The sequence below is a fragment of the Thamnophis elegans genome, chromosome 2 (genome assembly GCF_009769535.1).
Source record: "Thamnophis elegans isolate rThaEle1 chromosome 2, rThaEle1.pri, whole genome shotgun sequence".
NCBI classification, from domain to species: domain Eukaryota; kingdom Metazoa; phylum Chordata; class Lepidosauria; order Squamata; family Colubridae; genus Thamnophis; species Thamnophis elegans.
In genome coordinates, this window is record NC_045542.1 from 10,536,695 (window position 1) to 10,556,088 (window position 19,394).

The 19,394-nt window shown below is 45.0% G+C and overlaps 1 protein-coding gene across 4 annotated transcripts in view; it reads left to right on the top strand.

The window, feature by feature from the left end:
* PRICKLE3 (prickle planar cell polarity protein 3) overlaps positions 1–19,239 on the top strand; it is a 35,608-nt gene extending 16,369 nt beyond the window's left edge. For all 4 annotated transcript variants that reach the window (XM_032210771.1, XM_032210773.1, XM_032210774.1 and 1 more), the window contains 5 exons: positions 3,566–3,703; positions 12,508–12,711; positions 15,737–15,923; positions 16,978–17,496; positions 17,611–19,239. In XM_032210771.1, the coding sequence (XP_032066662.1) occupies positions 3,566–3,703; positions 12,508–12,711; positions 15,737–15,923; positions 16,978–17,496; positions 17,611–18,248 (1,686 nt within the window). In that variant the 3' untranslated portion in view covers positions 18,249–19,239. The remainder of the gene's footprint in view (positions 1–3,565; positions 3,704–12,507; positions 12,712–15,736; positions 15,924–16,977; positions 17,497–17,610) is intronic.
* Positions 19,240–19,394: the final 155 nt, after the last annotated feature.

A 19,394-nucleotide genomic window follows, 5' to 3' on the forward strand; every position in this document is an offset into this window, starting at 1 on the left:
ACTGGTTATCTGCTCTGAGGATAGTTTACACAGTCCTGATCTCTGTTTGCAGTCTAAATAATTGGGCTTAAACTACCACAGGTGGCAGAGACCAATAATCACCCCAAAAAAGAATTCATAATTATTCTTGTAATTTGTGATGCCCATTAGGATAGCAGTACATAACTATCTACTATATGTGCCTTTTCAAAATATCTCACCAGGAGATACTGTACTGATGTAATATTATGATTACTTGAATGAGGTTGGTATTGTTATTTGTCATTGTTATTCTGCTTTTGCAATATGTAAAGGAGTGGGGAAGTTCCATTGAAACACCCCCAACAACAACAAATTCTGCAGCTTTCACTATGTTTTGATCAATGATTTCAATAAGAATTAGAAACGTGATGTTTTTGAAATTAAAAACATTAAAATGCTGCATTTTTTTCCCGTGGCACGACAAAACCGCGGTCCACTAAAGCGCGCCCGATTAAAGCACGTACGTGACATCAGCAGCAGCGCGACAAATAAAATTAAAAATAAATTAAATTAAAATTAAAATTAAATTAAAGCAAGCCGATTCACATAAAGGTAAGGGTTAGGTTTAGGGTTAGGGTTAGGGTTAGGGTTACGTTAAGCGTTAGGGTTAGGGTTAGGGTTAGCGTTAGCGTTAGCGTTAGCGTTAGGTTAGCATTAGGTTAAAGGTTAGGTTTAGGGTTAGGTTTAGGGTTAGGTTTAGGGTTAGGTTAAGGGTTAGGCTTAGGGTTAGGTTTAGGGTTAGGTTTGGGGGGTTAGGTTTAGATTTACGCGTTAATTTTAAGTTTACCGCTCACAGTGTGCTGTTTTCGTCGCGCTGTGATGACGTCACGTACGCACTTTCGTCGAGTGCGCTTTAGTCTACCGCGGTTTTGTGGTGGAACCTTTTTTCCTACGTTTTCTGCACTTTGAAAGGGTTGCAGATTGAAAGGGCCAAGCATTGTTCCCAATAATAACTGTAACTGTGAGAAATGAAATAGTCTGTATCTTTTAAAAGAAGAGCTTGGGTGATTAATTGCCTTGGGTCCTTTACACAGAAGGACTCCTGAAATATAACTTGGTATCTCTTGTACTTGGGTAGATCACCATTTTTTAAACCAAAACGAATTAGTTAAAAATATAATGCCAAGATCTATTTTAGGTCTCCTTCCAGCTATTGGACTGTTGACAAGTGGACAAAAGGCAGTGAAGGAAAATATGCTCACGTAGAATGCCGTGAAGAAAGGGTGTGGGAGTACGGATTGTTCAAATAAACTTCTGTCCTCAGGCATCTCAGGATTTTGAAGAAAAAAAAAAACCCTGGTAGAGGGTTGCCAGTTTCAAACTGTAAACAGATGAAGGATTTCTGTGCTAAACCTCCTTTCTCCACCCTCTTTAAACTTTCAAGGAGATAGATTAATCATTAGGCTCAGAGCTTCCTTGAGAAGGGGCCCTCTTTGATGTAGCCTTCTGATCAACCTCCAGAGTCCCAAGTCTGTGTGAGTTCTCCCTGGACATTCCTTGCCTCCTAGGGGGTAGGAATTGATTTGCTTACACAAGGTCAGTAAGCTAATGGTTTCCCCATACTTGTGGGCAACCACCATTTCTCAATTATAGACTGATGTGAAATATAAATTTTTCCCTGGGTAAGATTTAATTGATTTCTTTTATCTTCTGGGCTACCAGATCCCTTGGGGCCTGATAGGGCAGCCTGGTGCTGTCTGTTCCTATGATTTATGGCTAGTTAGTTGCTACCCTGACCTGGGCTGGTTTCGCTTGCTGGAATTGTTCATTTGCCAGCAGTGAATCTGTTCCCTTGGTGTCTGCATTGTACAGATCAAAGGCTGTAAAATCTTTTTTTTCCCCCTGCTGAGATCTTCATTCTCTTAGAAGGAGGATGTTCGGGGCTGAATGCTTGCAATGAGTTGAAGAGGTCACCCAGATTCTTTTTTTCTGTTTCTTGGGCCATCTCCTTTTTATCCTCCTCTCTTTCTCCCTTCTCTCTCTTTTCTTTGCTGCAGATGTCTTTAACCAATGATCTGTATAACATTAGGCTAAATCTATTGTCTTTCTTGCTCCAATCTGAAAGGCTGGTGTTGTCTGACTTGGCCCAGTAAATGGATGGTTCTCTGTTTCAGCTGGGGGGGGGGGGGCTAGTTAGCCAATCTACAGCTCTCCAGATGTGGATGGACTGCAAGTTGCCATCATGCTTCAGAACTGATTGACTGTGTTGGCTGGACATAAGGAGAATTGGCGTTCACCAGCAAGAGGAATGCTGAGATTACACTAAGTATTCATCAGCCAGCCACCTATCCTCCCTTTGTAATTTTATTCCAGATTTTTCATTTTGAGAGCAGGGCGATTGTGGGTGCACCTCGGTACACCCACGTTACACCTATCCTCTGCGAGCTGCACTGGCTTCCGATCAGTCTCCGGATACGCTTCAAAGTGCTAGTCGTAACTTATAAAGCCCTTCATGGTATTGGGCCTGGGTACTTGAGAGACCGCCTGCTGCCAATTACCTCCCACAGACCCATTAGATCACACAGGGTCGGCCTCCTCTGGGTTCCGTCTACCAGCCAATGCCACCTGGCTACTACCCGGGGGAGGGCCTTCTCTGTGGCAGCTCCGGCCCTCTGGAACGAACTCCCCGCAGAGATGCGGACCCTCACCTCTCTCCAGGCCTTCCGGAAAGCCGTCAAAACCTGGCTTTGCCGGCAGGCCTGGGGTTGATGACTTCCCCTCCCCTCTCGACCTGTGTGGCTGTGTGATTCTTGGTTATTTTAATTACTTGCATTGTGTTCTATGTTTCCCTTCCCCCCTTTGAGTTGTTCGCCACCCTGAGTCCCTCCCGGAGAAGAGCGGCATACAAATAAAATAAATCTAATCTAATCTAAATCATATGCTGAGTCTTCCTGGAATGGAAACCCTGTCCCAGAGTCATCAGCAGGAAAAAAAATCTTGACCTTTTTTGACCATCTTGCTGTCAGCCTCTGTTTTGCTGCTTGCTTTCGGCTGCCATTGAAACAGGGAGGCGGGGGCATTGTTTGTGGGTAGGGAAGTGTCAGCACTGGAGAGACTGAATAAAGGGAGGTGTTCTCACCATCTACTGCGCATGCGCAGATAAAGGATTTGCCGCCCAGACCAACTGTCCGGCATACCAGCCTGATGATGTTTTTTGAAGATGTCTCCCACATGACACCTGTGTGGTGTACTGATTGGACTATGGACTAAGGGTACCAGGAGGAGGGGGTTGGGTCACATATTGATATCTATGATTACGCCCTTGCTTTGCTTAGCTCAGTGTTTCTCAACCTTGGCAACTTGAAGATGTCTGGACTTCAACTCCCAGAATTCCCCAGCCAGCATTCGCTGGCTGGGGAATTCTGGGAGTTGAAGTCCGGACATCTTCAAGTTGCCAAGGTTGAGAAACACTGGCTTAGCTACTATCTACTCATGACCAGTAAAAATACTCTTAATTCTGCAAAATGGAGTTGAGTGGTTTCTTTCTTGGTTACTGAGTGAAGCAGCCTATGACACTTGCCTTCCTTTTCAAATCTTCACCCAGGCTCAGTACTGCAGCTCCCTGGAAGAGGAGGAAGCCAAGGAGCTGAAATTATTCTCACAGCAGCGTAAGCGAGAGAATCTTGGCCGAGGAACGGTCCGACTCTTTCCTGTCACCATAACCGGAGCCATCTGTGAACAGGTATCGTTTTGTACCCTTATCAATGTAAAACCGTTTGAGAAGAATGTGTTTTTTTTAAAGTTCTTGGGAGAAATAATTGGACTCAAACTGGACTTTTGGCAGTAGAGTCTTGAAACTCTGCTTTAGGCCCAGCATCTGAAAAATAGCAAATGATTGGGGGATGAGGCCAGAGAGAAAATAAGAAATGGGTGGAAAAAAGAGCCTACCACTTCTCTCCAATACCTGGTTGCTTCCACCCAGTGGTGGGTTTCAAAATTTTTTGGAACCTACTCTGTGGGTGTGGCCTCCGTTGTGGGAGTGGCTTGCCGGCCATGTAACCTGGTGGGAGTGGCTTGCCGGCCATGTGTTTTCTTTCTTTCTTTCTTTCTTTCTTTCTTTCTTTCTTTCTTTCTTTTCTTTCTTTCTTTCTTTCTTTCTTTCTTCTTTCTTTCTTTCTCTCTCTCTCTCTCTCTCTCTCTCCCTCTCTCTCTCTCCTTCCTTTTGTCTCTCTGACCCTTTTTTCTTTTTCTTTCATCTCTCTCACTCTTTTTCTTTCTTTTTCCTTTATTTATTTATGTATTTCTTCCTTTCTCTTTTTCTCTCTCTCTGTGTCAGTCTTTCTCTCTCTCTCTCTCTCTCTCTCTCTCCCTCTCTCTCTCTCTCTCTCTCTCTCTCTCTCTCTCTCGTGTGTGTGTGTGTGTGTGTGTCAGTGGTGGGTTTCAAAAAAATTTGGAGCCTCTTCTGTAGGTGTGGCCTGCTTTCCGGGTCCACTGGTGGAACCTCTTCTAACCGGTTCGGTAGATTTGACGAACCGGTTCTACCGAATAGGTGCGAACTGGTAGGAACCCACCTCTGCTTCCACCACATTTCCCAATATGCTAAACTCCAGAGGAAAAGAAGTCAATTCCCCTTCCAAATTTTAGCCTCCTCCTTCACTTTCAGGTATTCAGATGTGTCCAGACGCACATTCTCAAAACACAGACCATCCTCCCAACATTTAATGTGATAAAGTTCAGATTAAAACCATAGTAAAAACCTTTATTGACCGATCGTGGCTCCTTGAGTCTTTTATGTTGAAAGTGGCATTAACCTCAGAGTGGCTGATTAAATCAGAAACCGAACTTCCTGGCAGGTTCCAGACCTCTCCCATGCTTCCCATTCCTGGTGGTTCTCAGAGCAGTCTGCATTGGAAGGATTTCTGTTCCTTGCCCACTGCTGCTATTGTTTTGGTTTCAATCATACGGGATTTTGTGAACAAAATTGTCATGCCGTGCAAATCTTTACAATGGCTGCACGAGTTGGCATTTAGGTCAGCGGCTAAAAGAATGTCTGAAGAGCATCCTAGTTCCCTCTGTAGTGTGTTGCCATTTGCCAGTTTGCTCCTGTTTCCTCCAGTCGAGGGAGAAAAGGAAGTGGCACCATCTTTATGGCTCCTCAATGGAATTCTAAGTCAAAGAAACCGCCTATTGCTGTGAGAAGGGTGACCAGATTAAAGAGGGCACGGTGCAGGTGTCTGTAGCAGCTGTTGGAACCACTAGCTGCTTCGGTTGCCTTGAAGGTTTTTGATGCTTCACAGAGTTTCATTCAGAGACTCCTGTATATCTTGAGGCAGTATCACTAATCCCCATAATACAAGTAGTGAGTCAAGGAAGCTGCTTCGGCCTCTTTTATTATAAAGTAATAAAGTATAAACCAGCCACTTTTATTATCAACTCTGAAGTAGCATGAAAAAGAATTGTGCTTATTAAAGGGAAAGATGTACAATACAATCCTTCTCTGTAAATTACAGTCTTTGAACCCTGGAGGCCTGTTCCTGTATTTCAGAAGTATCTATCTAGCAAAAGGCCTCCTGGACCTGATTACTCTGCTTTGCTTATTTGGGGATTCCAGAAATGTTGCCTGACTTTGTGGGGCTAAAGTCTTGGTGATCCCAGGCTTCAGTTAATTGCTGGAATTTGGGGTGTTTAGACCAGGGGTCTCCAACCTTGGCAACTTTATGCTGGCTGAGGAATTCTGGCAGTTGAAGTCCACAAGTCATAAAGTTGCCAAGGTTGGAGACCCCTGGATTAGACCAAATTTCCTCAGTAGACATCAATAGCATCCTCACAGTATTATCCAGCTGTTGAAATGGAGCAAAGCTTTGTCACCATTATTGTTTTTGCAGACGAATACTGTAGTTGGATAACTCTAGAACAGGCCTGTCAAAGTGGTAGCCTGTGGGCCAGATGTGTCACTGCAGACCATGCCCACCCCAGCTCCGCAAAGGCAAAAAATATGTCACAATATGTCACGTGACATGATCGAGTTTGACAACCATGCGCTAGAACAGGCGTGTCAAACTCAAATTGTCATGGCAGTGTCACGTGACATATCAGGACTTCCCCCCCCCTTTGCCAAACCATGCATGGGCGTGGCCAGTGCGGGACGCTTTCAGCCAATGGGCTGCAAGTTTGAGAGCCCTGCTCTAGAAGATGCTCTAAGTCACTAATGGAGAACCAACCTTAAAAAGGCAGATTTCCCAGTCATGTACCTAAGCCTTTGAGTATCAGATTTTATCCAGATTCTTGTTCTAGGGCTAGCAGGCCCTAAGGATCTTTGCAGCCCAGATGTTGTAGCCCTTTTTCAGATCATGTGCTTAACTAGATGTGATTTAGTTCTAGATGTTGTTAATTCACAATGAGATAATTATATTGATAATTCATTTCTATTTATTTATTTATAAAATTTATTGGCCGCCCATCTTACTACAAGTATAAGTTGAGATATTTGATGTAGTTTCTGCCTTTGGGATAGATTTGGGGTTTTAATTTTAAACCAGGGTTTGTGTATAAAAGATTCCAGTTTTTGTAAGTCCAGATGAAAGGTTAATAGGGAGAGCAGGGCTGGGAGAAGCCTCTGGCTAAGATCAATGCTCCCTTAGATGAGCAACAGTTTCTGCTCGTTTGAAGTTTCCACATTACATTGAGCCACAGTTTGGTCTGATTTTGGCTTAGTGTGACATACAAACCCACACTATAGGCATAAAGTGGACACTTTTGTTCTTGTTTCTTTTTTGCCTATCTGTGAATTCTGTAATCACAACATCTTTGAATGCCTTCTCCATGCTTTCTGTTTGGTGCCTTTGAGTCAGTGTTGACTCCTGGTGACTGCTGGACAAATCCCTGCAGTTTTCTTGGCAAGATTTTGGAAGTGTCGCCTCAAACCATGAGATGAGCAGCATATAAATTTAACAAATAATACAATAAAAATAATAAATGTTTTGCCCTTGTCTGCTTCCTAGGCTGGATAGAAAGTGAGTGGTCCAAAGTCACCCAGAAGGCTTTGTGCCTAAAGCAGGACTAGAACTCATAATCTCCCAGTTTCTCACTTGATACCTCAATCAATACACCTCAGTGTCTCTCTACAGGCTATATAGAGAGGCTGTAAGTTGGAAAACTCAGCAGTGGCCTCAGGATTGGAAAAGGTCAGTTTACATTCTAATTCCAAAGAAGGGCAATGCCAAAGAATGTTCAAACTACCGCACCATTGCACTCATTCCACATGCTAGTAAAGTTATGCTCAAAATCCTACAAGCTAGGCTCCAGCAGTATGTGGATCGAGAACTGCCAGAAGTACAGGCAGGATTTCGAAGAGGCATAGGAACTAGAGATCAAATTGCCAACATATGCTGGATCATGGAGAAAGCTAGGGAGTTCCAGAAAAACATCTACTTCTGCGTCATTGAGAAAAATTGTGGCAAGTTCTTAAAGAGATGGGAGTACCAGACTGTTGTGACTCAGCAGAGGTTTGCTGTGAGTTGAGTCGGGATGCAGGAATAACAATGCAGTTGGGGCTCGTTAATGTGGTCTTCTGGAGATAAAAGGACTGATGGTGCCACGCCCTGGTTGCAGAAGTCAACGTTCATCGTTCGTTTGTGGTTCATCGTTCGTCGTTCGTTCGTGGTTCATCGTTCATCGGTCGTGGTTTGTTTGTGAGAGACACTTGGTTAAGTGATTTGCTTTCTGTAACCCTGATTCAAAGAGACACTTGGAGAAGTGATTTGCTTTGTAAGAGATCTTTGTTTTTGCATTCTGTTATCTTCTTGCCCGAGACTTTATTTATGTTTAATTTTGGGCTCCCAGCCAGCGGAAGCCAGGACTGATAAAGTTCTTTCCTTTTAAGTCTGTCTGCCTGTCGTCTGTGAACGAGCGAAGAAGCGGGGGACAGAACACCAGACCATCTTATTTGTCTCTTGAGAAATCCATATGCGGGTCTAGAAGCAACAGTGAGAACTGGAAACAGAACCACTGATTGGTTCAGAATTGGGAAAGGAGTCCAGCAAGGTTGTATACTGTCTCCCTGCCTATTTAACTTGTATAGAGAGCACATTATGAGAAAAGCGGGGCTAGATGAATCAAAAGTTGGAATTAAGATTGCCGGGAGAAATATCAACAGCCTCAGATATGCAGATGATTCCACTCTAATGGCAGAAAGTGGAGAGGAACTAAAGAGCCTCTTGATGCTGGTGAAGAAGGAGAATGCAAAAGTTGGCTTGAAACTCAACATTAAGAAGACTAAGATCATGGCATCCGCCCCCCTCAATTCCTGGCAAATAGATGGGGAAGAAATGGAGGTAGTGACCAATTTTATTTTCCTGGGCTCCAAGATCACCACAGATGGGGACTGCAGCCAAGAAATTAAAAGACGCTTGCTCTTGGGAAGGAAAGCTATGGCAAATCTAGACAGTATACTAAAAAGCAGAGACGTCACCCTGCCAACAAAAGTGTGTATAGTCAAGGCTATGGTTTTCCCAGTTAAAATGTATGGCTGTGAAGGTTGGACCACAAGAAAGGCTGAGGGTGCCAAAGAATTGAGGACTTTAAACTATGGTGCTGGAGAAGATTCCTGCGAGTCCCTTGGACTGCAAGGTGATCAAACTGGTCAGTCCTAGAGGAGATCAACCCTGACTGCTCTTTAGAAGGCCAGATCCTGAAGATGAAACTCAAAGACTTTGGCCACCTAATGAGAAGGAAGGACTCACTGGAGAAGAGCCTAATGCTGGGAACGATTGAGGACAAAAGAAGAAGGGGACAACAGAGAATGAGGTGGCTGGATGGAGTCACTGAAGCAGTCAGTGTGAGCTTGAATGGACTCTGGGGGATGGTAGAGGACAGGAAGGCCTGGAGGAATGTTGTCCATGGGGTCGTGATGGGTTGGACACGACTTCGCAACTAACAACAACAGCTGGCTTTGTCTTTGCAATATTCACATAACTGAGTTAATATGATTAACTCAGTCATAACTGAGTGAATAAATGATTAATAGAAGTTCAAAAAAATTGCCTGTGCAAATGTATCTGCTGTTGGGCAAAAATTGTTTGGACGTGAGATTTTATCATTAGTGGTGGGCAAAAGGAGAACAAGAGCTCCCTTTTATTTTGAAGAAAAAGGCAGCCACAGGACATTAACCTGGAACAAATTCTGTGCTGAAATTCCACTCTTCTTCCTGAGTCTTTTCAGCAAGCAGCCCCTCTGACTGCAAATGGCATCTGCCATGGGGTGATTTTCAGCAGGAAATCAAATTACAGCTGTGACTCACTTTAAGACAGCTACTTACACATTTGGAAAAGGAATATAATGTAACACAACACGACATATGAGATGAGATGAGATGAGTGGTCTTCAAAACAGAATACTTCTTAGTCAGGGATGGGTTCCGTCAGGTGCTACTGCCGATTTGCTCGTGTGCTCAGTGTGATTAAAATTGTTCTCTCCATGTGCAGAACCAAAAAACAAGGAGAACCAGTTTGGGGGAGTGGCAGGCCTGGGTCGCTGCCAGTTCCAGTGACCCAAGCCACCAAACCACTACCATTTTGGCCGAACCAGTCCGAACTGGTAGGAATCCACCACTGTTCTTAGTGCAGGCAAACACTTAAGTTATTCCTGTTGTTATAAACATGCAAATCGTAGGCAGTGGCATGGGATGGATAGCTTTGATTCAGTGGGTGTAGAAATCCAGCCATGGCTTTATTGTAGTAAAAGAACACCACCACTGTCAATGCTGAGGCATAAACAATTTGTTTTAACCCTAGCATGTTATCTCAGCATAGTTAGTTTATTAAGCCCAAGTTTAAGATTTAGCATATCTACCTGCTTGCAGATTAAGCATGGGGCACTACAGGTTGGCAAAAAATCTAAGAAAAACCCTTGAACTTGCCCTGTTATAAGCTGTCAGTAGTTTTTTTACTGAATGAATGGTTTTAGAAAAATAAAAACCTACAAAAAATAAATACCAGTGTAAAGAGATGCACTCTGAATTAATTTTTAGGGCCTGATTTCAGACTGAAAGCAGTGTTTGGAAAAGTCTAAAAGCATGAAGCTAGGCCAGGTTTCAGTCTGTCAACTACTCTAGATTCAATCAATTAGAATAGAGCTGGAAGGGACCTTGGAAGTATTCTAGTCCAGTCGTCTCCAACCTTGGCAACTTTTAAGACTTGTGGACTTCAACTCCCAGAGTTCCTCAGCCAGCATTCTGGCAGTTGAAGTCCACAAGTCATAAAGTTGCCAAGGTTGGAGACCCCTGGTCTAAACACCCCAAATTCCAGCAATTAACTGAAGCCTGGGATCACCAAGACTTTAGCCCCACAAAGTCAGGCAACATTTCTGGAATCCCCAAATAAGCAAAGCAGAGTACCGTAATCAGGTCCAGGAGGCCTTTTGCTAGATAGATACTTCTGAAATACAGGAACAGGCCTCCAGGGTTCAAAGACTGTAATTTACAGAGAAGGATTGTATTGTACATCTTTCCCTTTAATAAGCACAATTCTTTTTCATGCTACTTCAGAGTTGATAATAAAAGAGGCAAAGCTGGCTGAGGAACTCTGGGAGTTGAAGTCCACAGGTCTTAAAGTTGCCAAGCTTGGAGACCACTGTTCTAGTCCAACTCCCTGATCAAGCAGGAGAACATACTATTTCAGACCAGTTCCTGTCCAGTCTCCTCCAGTGACAAAACACCCACAACTTCTGAAGGCAAGCTGGTTCAAACTGGTTAATTGTTATCACTGTTGGGAAGTTTCTCCTTAATTCCAAGTTGTTCTCTCCTTGATTCTTGATTCTTGATTCTTTCTTGCCTTGCTGCTCTGGAAAACAAGTTGATTCCCCCCCCCCTTCTTCTTTGTGGCACCCCTCAAATACTGGAATACTACAATTATATCACCCCCTAGTCCTTGTTTTCTTTAGACTGGCCATACCCAATTCCTGAAACCATTCTTCATATGTTTTTATCTCCAGGTTGGCTCTGCCTTGTCTCTTTCCCAGATTTCTTTTTTTTTTTAAGAATAGGATTATTTCAAGTATCAGGTCAGGATCTGAACATGGACTGCCAAGGCAGGGTGTGGTTGGCTGGAGAATTCTTGAAGGCCACACATCTTAAAGTTGTTAAGGTTGAAAAACACTGGTGGTAGCCAGAAAAAGAAATATACTGGTGGACCAAGAGTGCCCTCTAGTGTTTCATTGGCTCCCATTAGCATATATCTCTTAACCCAATTAAAAGAAAGCATACATTATTAGCATATATCTCTTAACCCAATTAAAAGAAAGGCACTGCCCATCTATTGTTTCTAAACGATTCTATTTACCTTTCCTTAAATTCATCCAAGTCCAGAAATATATGTATATTTTAAACTGAGTTCAAATTATACATCAGAGCAGCCAGAGCAAGTCAGTTTGGAATATACTTACTTGTCTTGTTAAAATTAGGACTGTCAAATTTGGGAAATGACATTTTCCAGTCTTATTCTTCATTTTCTCTTTTGCTTATAAAATCTCAAAAGCTTTCAGTGAGTTAAGGAGAGCTCCTCCTGTGACAACACGCTTACTGCAATGCGCTCTACATGGGGCAGCCCTTGAAGAGCATTCGGAGACTCCAGCTCATCCAGAATGCAGCCGCGCGAGCGATTGTGGGTGCACCTCGGTACACCCACGTTACACCTATCCTCCGCGAGCTGCACTGGTTACCGATTGGTCTCCGGATACGCTTCAAGGTGCTAGTCGTCACTTATAAAGCCTTTCATGGTATTGGACCTGAGTACTTGAGAGACCGCCTGCTGCCAATTACCTCCCAAAGACCCATTAGATCACACAGATTAGGCCTCCTCCGGGTTCCGTCTACTAGCCAATGTCATCTGGCTACTACCCGTGGGAGGTCCTTCTCTGTGGCGGCTCCGGCCCTTTGGAACGAGCTCCCCGCAGAGATTCGGACCCTCACCTCTCTCCAGGCCTTCCGAAAAGCCGTTAAAACCTGGTTGTGTCGGCAGGCCTGGGGTCGATGAGTTCCCTTCCCCTCTCGAATTGTGTGGCTGTTGGCTGTTTTAAATTCCCTGTATTTTTTGTTGTAGTTCTTGTGTTTCCCTTCCCCTCCTTGGGTTTGTGCGCCACCCTGGGTCCCCTCGGAATAGGGCGGCATATAAATAAAATGAACCTTGAACCTTGAACCTTTTCAAATAGAATGAAATGTCAGAGACCACCAGCATCTTTGGAATTCCCTTCAACCAGATTAATTTCTTCTCCTTGGTATGCTAATGTGGTTAGAGTGCTTGGAAAATACATCATCCACGGAGAGCAGCGGACTTAAGGGCAGGGAGAGCCTGGATGCCTGAAAAAAATATGTGCGCCAGAAATACAGTCTCACTGTGGGAAAAAGCAAAAACTGAAATGCCTTCCATATTTATAAACTGGAAAGTGTAAAGGAATGCAGGAACCTCACCTAAAGGAATGCAGGAACTGAATCCATTTTGTTTGGTTTCTTGTTAAAAAAAATTTTTTGACTTGTTCTTCTTTTCTTGGCAGTGTGGAAAACAGATTTGTGGAGGGGACATTGCTGTCTTTGCCAGTCGAGCTGGGCATGGTGCCTGCTGGCACCCCCAGTGCTTTGTCTGTACCACCTGTCGGGAGCTTCTCGTTGACCTGATCTACTTCTACCAGGAGGGCAAAATCTACTGTGGGCGTCACCATGCTGAGCGCCTTAAGCCACGATGTGAAGCTTGTGATGAGGTGAGAAGGTTCAGCCAGATTCTGCATAGAGCGGCTGTGAGCCTGTGGAAGTCTTCCCAGAATGGAAAATATGGAAGTTGGGCAGCTGGGATCATTTCTGTTGGGTAGGGAATACACATGCGTGCTTTAAAGCCATGTTTGTTGTTCCTAATGATTTTCAGATATGCGGGCATAAACTCTCAGAAACTTTCCACGTGGCTTAAAGTTGCTGAGATTGAAAAACACTGCTTTAAATTGAACTGTCCAAATGTTACTTTGGCTTGGTTTCCCCAGAACAGTACTTTTTTTTTAGTCTGTCTGTGTGCAAATTCACCTAAAGTAATACACAGTGTTAGTGTTTTACAATTAGCCATAATTTAAAACCATGACTTGAAGTTGGTTCTTTACTTATTTTAACCATGACTGCCTATTGTCCTGCTTTATTGTTTATCATCTACCCAAATTTCATGCCAATCTATAGAAGTATCATGCAAGAAAAATTAAGAAGTCTCTCTTGGAGACTAAAAAGAACATCACTCTGGATAATTGACCCTTCCTCACCCCCCCAACTCCCTGCACTTTTCTGGCAATCATTCTTTTAGTGTCCCTTTCTTCTGGAACAAATGGCAAATGTGAAGATCTAACTTTCATAAGGCAAACCATATATTTGTCCCATTAGAACATAGCAAATTATCCACCTCACAAAATCAAAACACACTCCCAGCACAAAAATGTACAGCTATTGTCATCAATAGGCCCAGGGTACCTGCGAGACCACCTACTGCTACCAGTAGCCTCCCATCATCCAGTGCGATCCCACAGAGTTGGCCTCCTCAGGGTGCCATCGGCCAGACAGTGTCGGCTAGCGACCCCCAGGGGGAGAGCCTTCTCTGTGGGAGCGCCTTCCCTCTGGAATGAGCTGCCCCCGGAGCTTCGTATAATCCCCGACCTCCGGTCCTTCCGACGCGCCCTAAAAAGTTGGGTTTTCCAGCAAGCCAGCCTGACCTGAACAAAACAAAATAAATTATTGATCACTGTTAATTTTATTTTTTTTAAAAAAATATTATTGTCAATTTTAATTGGGTTTGGGATATTCTATTTAAATTTTTTTTAACTTTTGTATTATTTGTTTCTTTTAATGTTCTACGCCGCCCTGAGTCCTTGGGAGAAGGGCGGCATATAAATCTAATAAACCTAACCTAAGCCTAACCAATCCCTCTAAAAACCACAGAGAAAATATACCTCACCCAGTTCAAAATAATTTATCACAAAATGCTAACAAATGCACAGAAAAACCTAGAAACATACACTCAAAGACTATACCCACAAAAAGATTCCATAAAATGACAGATTTCCCCACTGACTCATGGGTGAAGAATGGATAATCAAATAAACAGGCTCAAAACACCTTTAGAAATGCCTTTTAGAATAAATGCCTTTAGAGCAGAAGAATAGTATCTGAGTAAGTTGGCAGAGTAGTGTGAGCTATAGAAGCTATGGTTATTTTGATAGTCAACAATAAACCATGGTTAAAGCACATCTTGGCTTTAAAATATATGGATTCAACCTCTAAACCAAGAAATAGCTTTGTTTTAAGAAGCAAATTTGGACTACTTGATGAAGGATGGACCATTAATTTTCTCCTTTAATATAACTTGCTATCATGAACGGAAGAAACAACAGGTCCAAAACTAGTTTATTGTATAGGACATATTATTCATGAATTACCAGAGTGTTTTTGTAAGTTACTTTGATTTTCATTTAGGGATGTTAGACATGATGTGTTTTTGTGAGGCGCTAATGGAATGTAGGCACCATTGATTCAGAAGTCTGCCCTTCTTGTATGTAGGTTAAGTGGGGGTAGGGAGTTGAATCCTTTCTGATTTTAGAGCCATCCACTTTATCATGCTCAGGCTCTTCAAACCTAGTTCTGATATTAAAACAACTGAGCTAGGCTAGGAGAAAATCACAAAGCATAAGAGATCTTGGCAGGAACCAAAGTGCTAAATATAAACCTCTTCTCTCCCAGATCATACGTAAACAGAGCAATCACACAAACTTATGCAGTACTTCTACCAGAAAGCAGCTCTCTGCGTTTCTTAGTCTGTGCTTTCCTAGGAGGGAGAGGCAAACATTTCAGGTGAACTCATTCCAACATTTTGTGTGACCTTACCTCCAAGGACCTAGAAATGTTGCCTAAAAACTTGTGAGAACATTCAGTCTTGCACACAAGCAAGATTTTGGCCATTTAATTTAAAAATTTTGGAAGTCCTTGATACCTTCTGCCTCTTGAACTTCTATTCCTCTATCCTTTTATCCCCACTTCCAAATTTGCTGGACAGTTTGTGAAAAGCAAATCAATGAGATGAGGATAATTTTTAGAATTCTCTCTCTCTCTGTGTGTCATCTATTTAACACATTCATATAGCCATCCATCCAGGGGTAAAAATTTTAGCAATAGGTTCTCTGCCCAGTTGCTGGATGGGTGTGGCCATGGTGGGTGTGACCTAGTCGCCTCCTGCACTACAGCGCTGTGTGTGTTTTCACCTTCTCCAGGCTCCCGAGGCTTTTCTCGAGCCTCTGGGAGAGCAAAAACTGCCTCCCCTGGGCTCCAGAGGCTTTCCAGGAGACCTGTTTTCCCCCTCCCCAAGCCTCCACGTGGGCCCTGTGCTTACCTCGCATCCAAAATGGCCACATGTAGACTCCTGGGAGGGGTGGGGAGGGGTGGTCGGGGCCAGCCAGGGGTGGGATTTGGAGGTTCTCGGAACCGGCCATAACATTCGCTACAAGTTCTCCCGAAACCAGGTGCACCTGTAGCAGCTCACCCCTGCATCCATCTCATGTGATTCTAGGCAGCTTATAATAAAAATAACAAATTATGGTTCCAAGGGTACTTGTGAAATGTTGTCACATTTTCGTTGTGTGTTGAAAGATGGGAACAAATTTGAGTGCTGCAGAACTTTTCTCCTAACCTTTATTATTATTATTATTATTGTTTTTCCTATGATCTCCTCCTTGGACCCATCTGCCTGCTTCTCCTGAACAGATCATCTTTGCAGATGAGTGCACAGAAGCTGAAGGCCGTCACTGGCACATGCGCCATTTCTGCTGCTTTGAGTGTGAGGAGGCCCTAGGTGGGCAACGATACATCATGCGTCAACGTCGCCCCTATTGCTGCCGTTGTTATGAGAGCCTCTATGCAGAATATTGCGATGCTTGCGGGGAGCACATTGGTAAGACAACCTGGTGCCTGGAGAATGGGAGGGCTGGATTCTACCTGCATTTCTTGGTCCTAGGGCCCCTGGGGGGGGGGTCCCCAAGACTCTCTTGGCGATTGGCAAACTCAAAATTATTAGCAGCCTATGTCGAATAATAGGACTGGATCCAAGTAGGAGGGCATGGAGGGGAGACATTCTTCCATCATTGGTTTTCTAACAAGGGTGCAAAGATATCTGACTGCTGTTTCCTAAATGAATCTAAGTTCCCAGTATTAGCTTTGCAGTGGTGGGTTTCAAAAATTTTTTGAACCTACTCTGTGGGTGTGGCCTCCTTTGTGGGAGTGGCTTGCCGGCCATGTGACCTGGTGGGAGTAGCTTGCCAGCCATGTGTTTTCTCTTCCTCTCTCTCTCTCTCTCTCTCTCTCTCTCTCTCTCTCTCTCTCTCTGTCATTCCTTTTGTCTCTCTGTCCCTTTTTCCTTTTTTTCTTTCATCTCTCTCACTTTTTCTTTCTTTTTTTCTTTTTTCTTTCTTTCTTTCTTTTTTCTTTCTTTCTTCCTTTCTCTTTCTCTTTCTTTCTCTGTGTGAGTCTGTGTGTGTGTGTGTGTGTGTGTGTGTGTGTGTGTGTGTGTGTGTGTGTCAGTGGTGGGTTTCAAAAATTTTTGGAACCTCTTCTGTAGGTGTGGCCTGCTTTCCGGGTCCACTGGTGGAACCTTTTCTAATCGTTTCGGTAGATTTGACGAACCGGTTCTACCGAACTGGTGCGAACTGGTAGGAACCCACCTCTGTAACTTTGGCAGTGCTTTTAGTGAGGCAAGAGAAAGCTTTTTCCAGAACACAGGGCTTCAGTGCTGGGCCTCCAGCCTTTTGACTAGAGAATGCATTTTACCATTTCAAAAGAGCAGCTGCTTCATCCTCTTTGCAAAATCTAGACACGGGAGGATATGTCCCCAAAGCATCTTGCAGATGGGATAGATCACCTTCGTTGGCGAGAGCAGATGCCCCTCCAGCTTTTGTGGGTTTTGAAAGAAAGTGCTTAAACAATGTTTTGGCCTTGTTCCTCCCTTGCAGGTATTGACCAGGGTCAGATGACCTACGAAGGCCAGCACTGGCACGCCACCGATGCCTGTTTCAGCTGCTCCCGCTGCCAGCAACCCCTGCTGGGGAAGCCTTTCCTGCCCAAACAGGGCCAGATCTTCTGCTCCCGGGCCTGCAGCCTCGGCGAAGACCCCAACGGCTCGGATTCCTGTGACTCTGCCTTGCAAAGCACCCGTCCTCAGGATGTTCGGAGGACCAGCTGGCAGCAGCGCCGAGTTCAGTCCCAGGGCACGTCACCCTCCTCCATCACCCGCTCCGTTTCCTTTGCGGGGCAGACGGTACCGTCAGACTCCGCCCCAAGGATCCGAAGGAGCTGGAGCGGGGCGCCTGGGGATGAGGACGAGGAGGTGCCCACAGAAATGGAAGAGCTCTCTGATCCAGACAGCAATGGTTCCGGCTACAGCCAGAGTTGTGAGGAGCCAGTGGAACGGGCTTCCCGGGGAACGTCCACTTGCCTGCCTCCAGCCACTGACGAGGAGGAACCAGGAACAGGTGAGGTAGAGCTAAGTGGAACAAGAATGCTGCAGATTCGCAGGGTTAGTTGGGGGAGGCTTTGAGATCTAGCCCTCTCAATCCCCCCCCCCTAATCATCTTGTTTCTCCTCAGGGACCGAGATCCAGCCACGTTTCCAGCGTACCTCCCCCTTGCGCCACTCAATGCCGGAGCTGGGGATGCCCTCTTCCAAAACCTCCGACTGGAGCAGCAATTCCACTTCCAAAATTCAAGCCTCTGCCCGGCCACGGCTCAGCGAGGGCAGGGAGCCCGGGACTTTTGCTCGGGGAGGAATACCCCGGGTTAGCTTCCGGGAACCTTTAATCTCGGGAGAGCCCAGCACCCCTGAGCAAGCCTCCTTGGAGACCCCGATGGTGCAGAAGGGGGGAGCCATCCGGGGACACCCTCGCTCCACTTCCGATAACTCGCTCAACCTGGGGAGCCAAGACTGGAGGCCGAGGAAGGGTAGGGGGGAACGGAGGGGAGCCAACCTCTCCTATTCAGCTTCAGAGAGTGCTTTTCCTGCCTGGCACCGGCGCTACCCACCCCGGGGATGGGACTTCAGCTCTTCTGAGTCTTCCGATTCGTCCTCGGAGGAAGAAGGCTACTTCCTAGGGGAGCCTATACCGCTGCCGCCCCATTTGCGTGCTAGAGCCAGTTCCCCAGAGGTCACGCCGCCCAGTGAATCGGCTCGCAAACGGCAGCGCCGAAGACTGCGGGTCGTCCGGGACAAGAACTGTGTGGTGGCCTGAGCTGTCCCGGCTTTGCTATTGCCGTCCAGCCATAGTCGTCGGGCTTTGGGGCTTGTCTGAATGGTGAAATGTTGATCTTTCTCTCTGGGGGCCTCTGCAGCCGTAGGCCGTTGTTTCTTCCTCCTTGACCCGTGCCTATTAACCAAGGATTCTCCTCGGAAAGTGACCTCTGTCATCATGACCGCTGTTTCTGTTGAAACCTTTCCTCAGGGAGATTTGAGTTGTTGTTTCCCCCCCTCCCACGCTGACCTCTGATCTTTAGACGTGACCCCTGTGTGAAGAATCTGGAAGTGTGTCTCTCTCTGTCTCTCTCTCTCTCTGTGTCTCTGTCTCTCTCTCTGTGGTGCTCTTTGAACTGTGGTAGTTTATTTTCCATGGTGGCCTTTTGACCTCTCAACTGTGACCTCCTGAACACAGCTTTAACTTTGTCCTCTGGAAAGTTCAAGTCCTGTATAAACCTCTTCCCCCGTTCCCCACCCCGCCCCCGCCCGTCCCCCGAGAGGGAGCTTCGAGCAGCAGCAATTTCTCCGGGAACTCTTGCACTTCTGTTTTGACCTTCTAACTGTGACCTTTGAATATTTGCACCATTCCTGGGTGGTCCTTTTGGCCCTTGATCCTTCGAGTTGCTATTACTAATATAAGTCTCTAGCAAGGTAGCAGTTTCAAGCTTTGGGATTCTCTTCCTTTGGTAGCAAGGTGTTTGGTGGTGATGGTGTGTGTGTGTGATTGTGTGTGTGTGTGTACACTGAGTGAGGCTGAACTGTTCCCCAGCTTTCCACACTAGAGGTGGGAACGTGGGCAGAAGATGTCTTCTATGGGGTACGCCCCTCAATGTATCTTCCTAATCAAACTGGACCTACGATTTCTCCTCCTCCTCACCCACCAATGTCTAGTCTCTCTGCACTGTGTGCATTTCTAAAGTTTGCAGTTTTTAAAAAAATTGATTTTTTTTTCTAATTAAGATTTTTAATTTAAATGAAATTGAAATAAACTTCATGGAAAAAAATTCTTTTTTGCATTGCACTGGATCATCACATTGTGTTGGATATTAATATGCAAAGTAGAAAAGATAACATAAGGAACACATGGGTGTTACAATGCAGTGGACAAAGGGGAGTGATCTGCTCATCACAGCAGCCTTTAGTG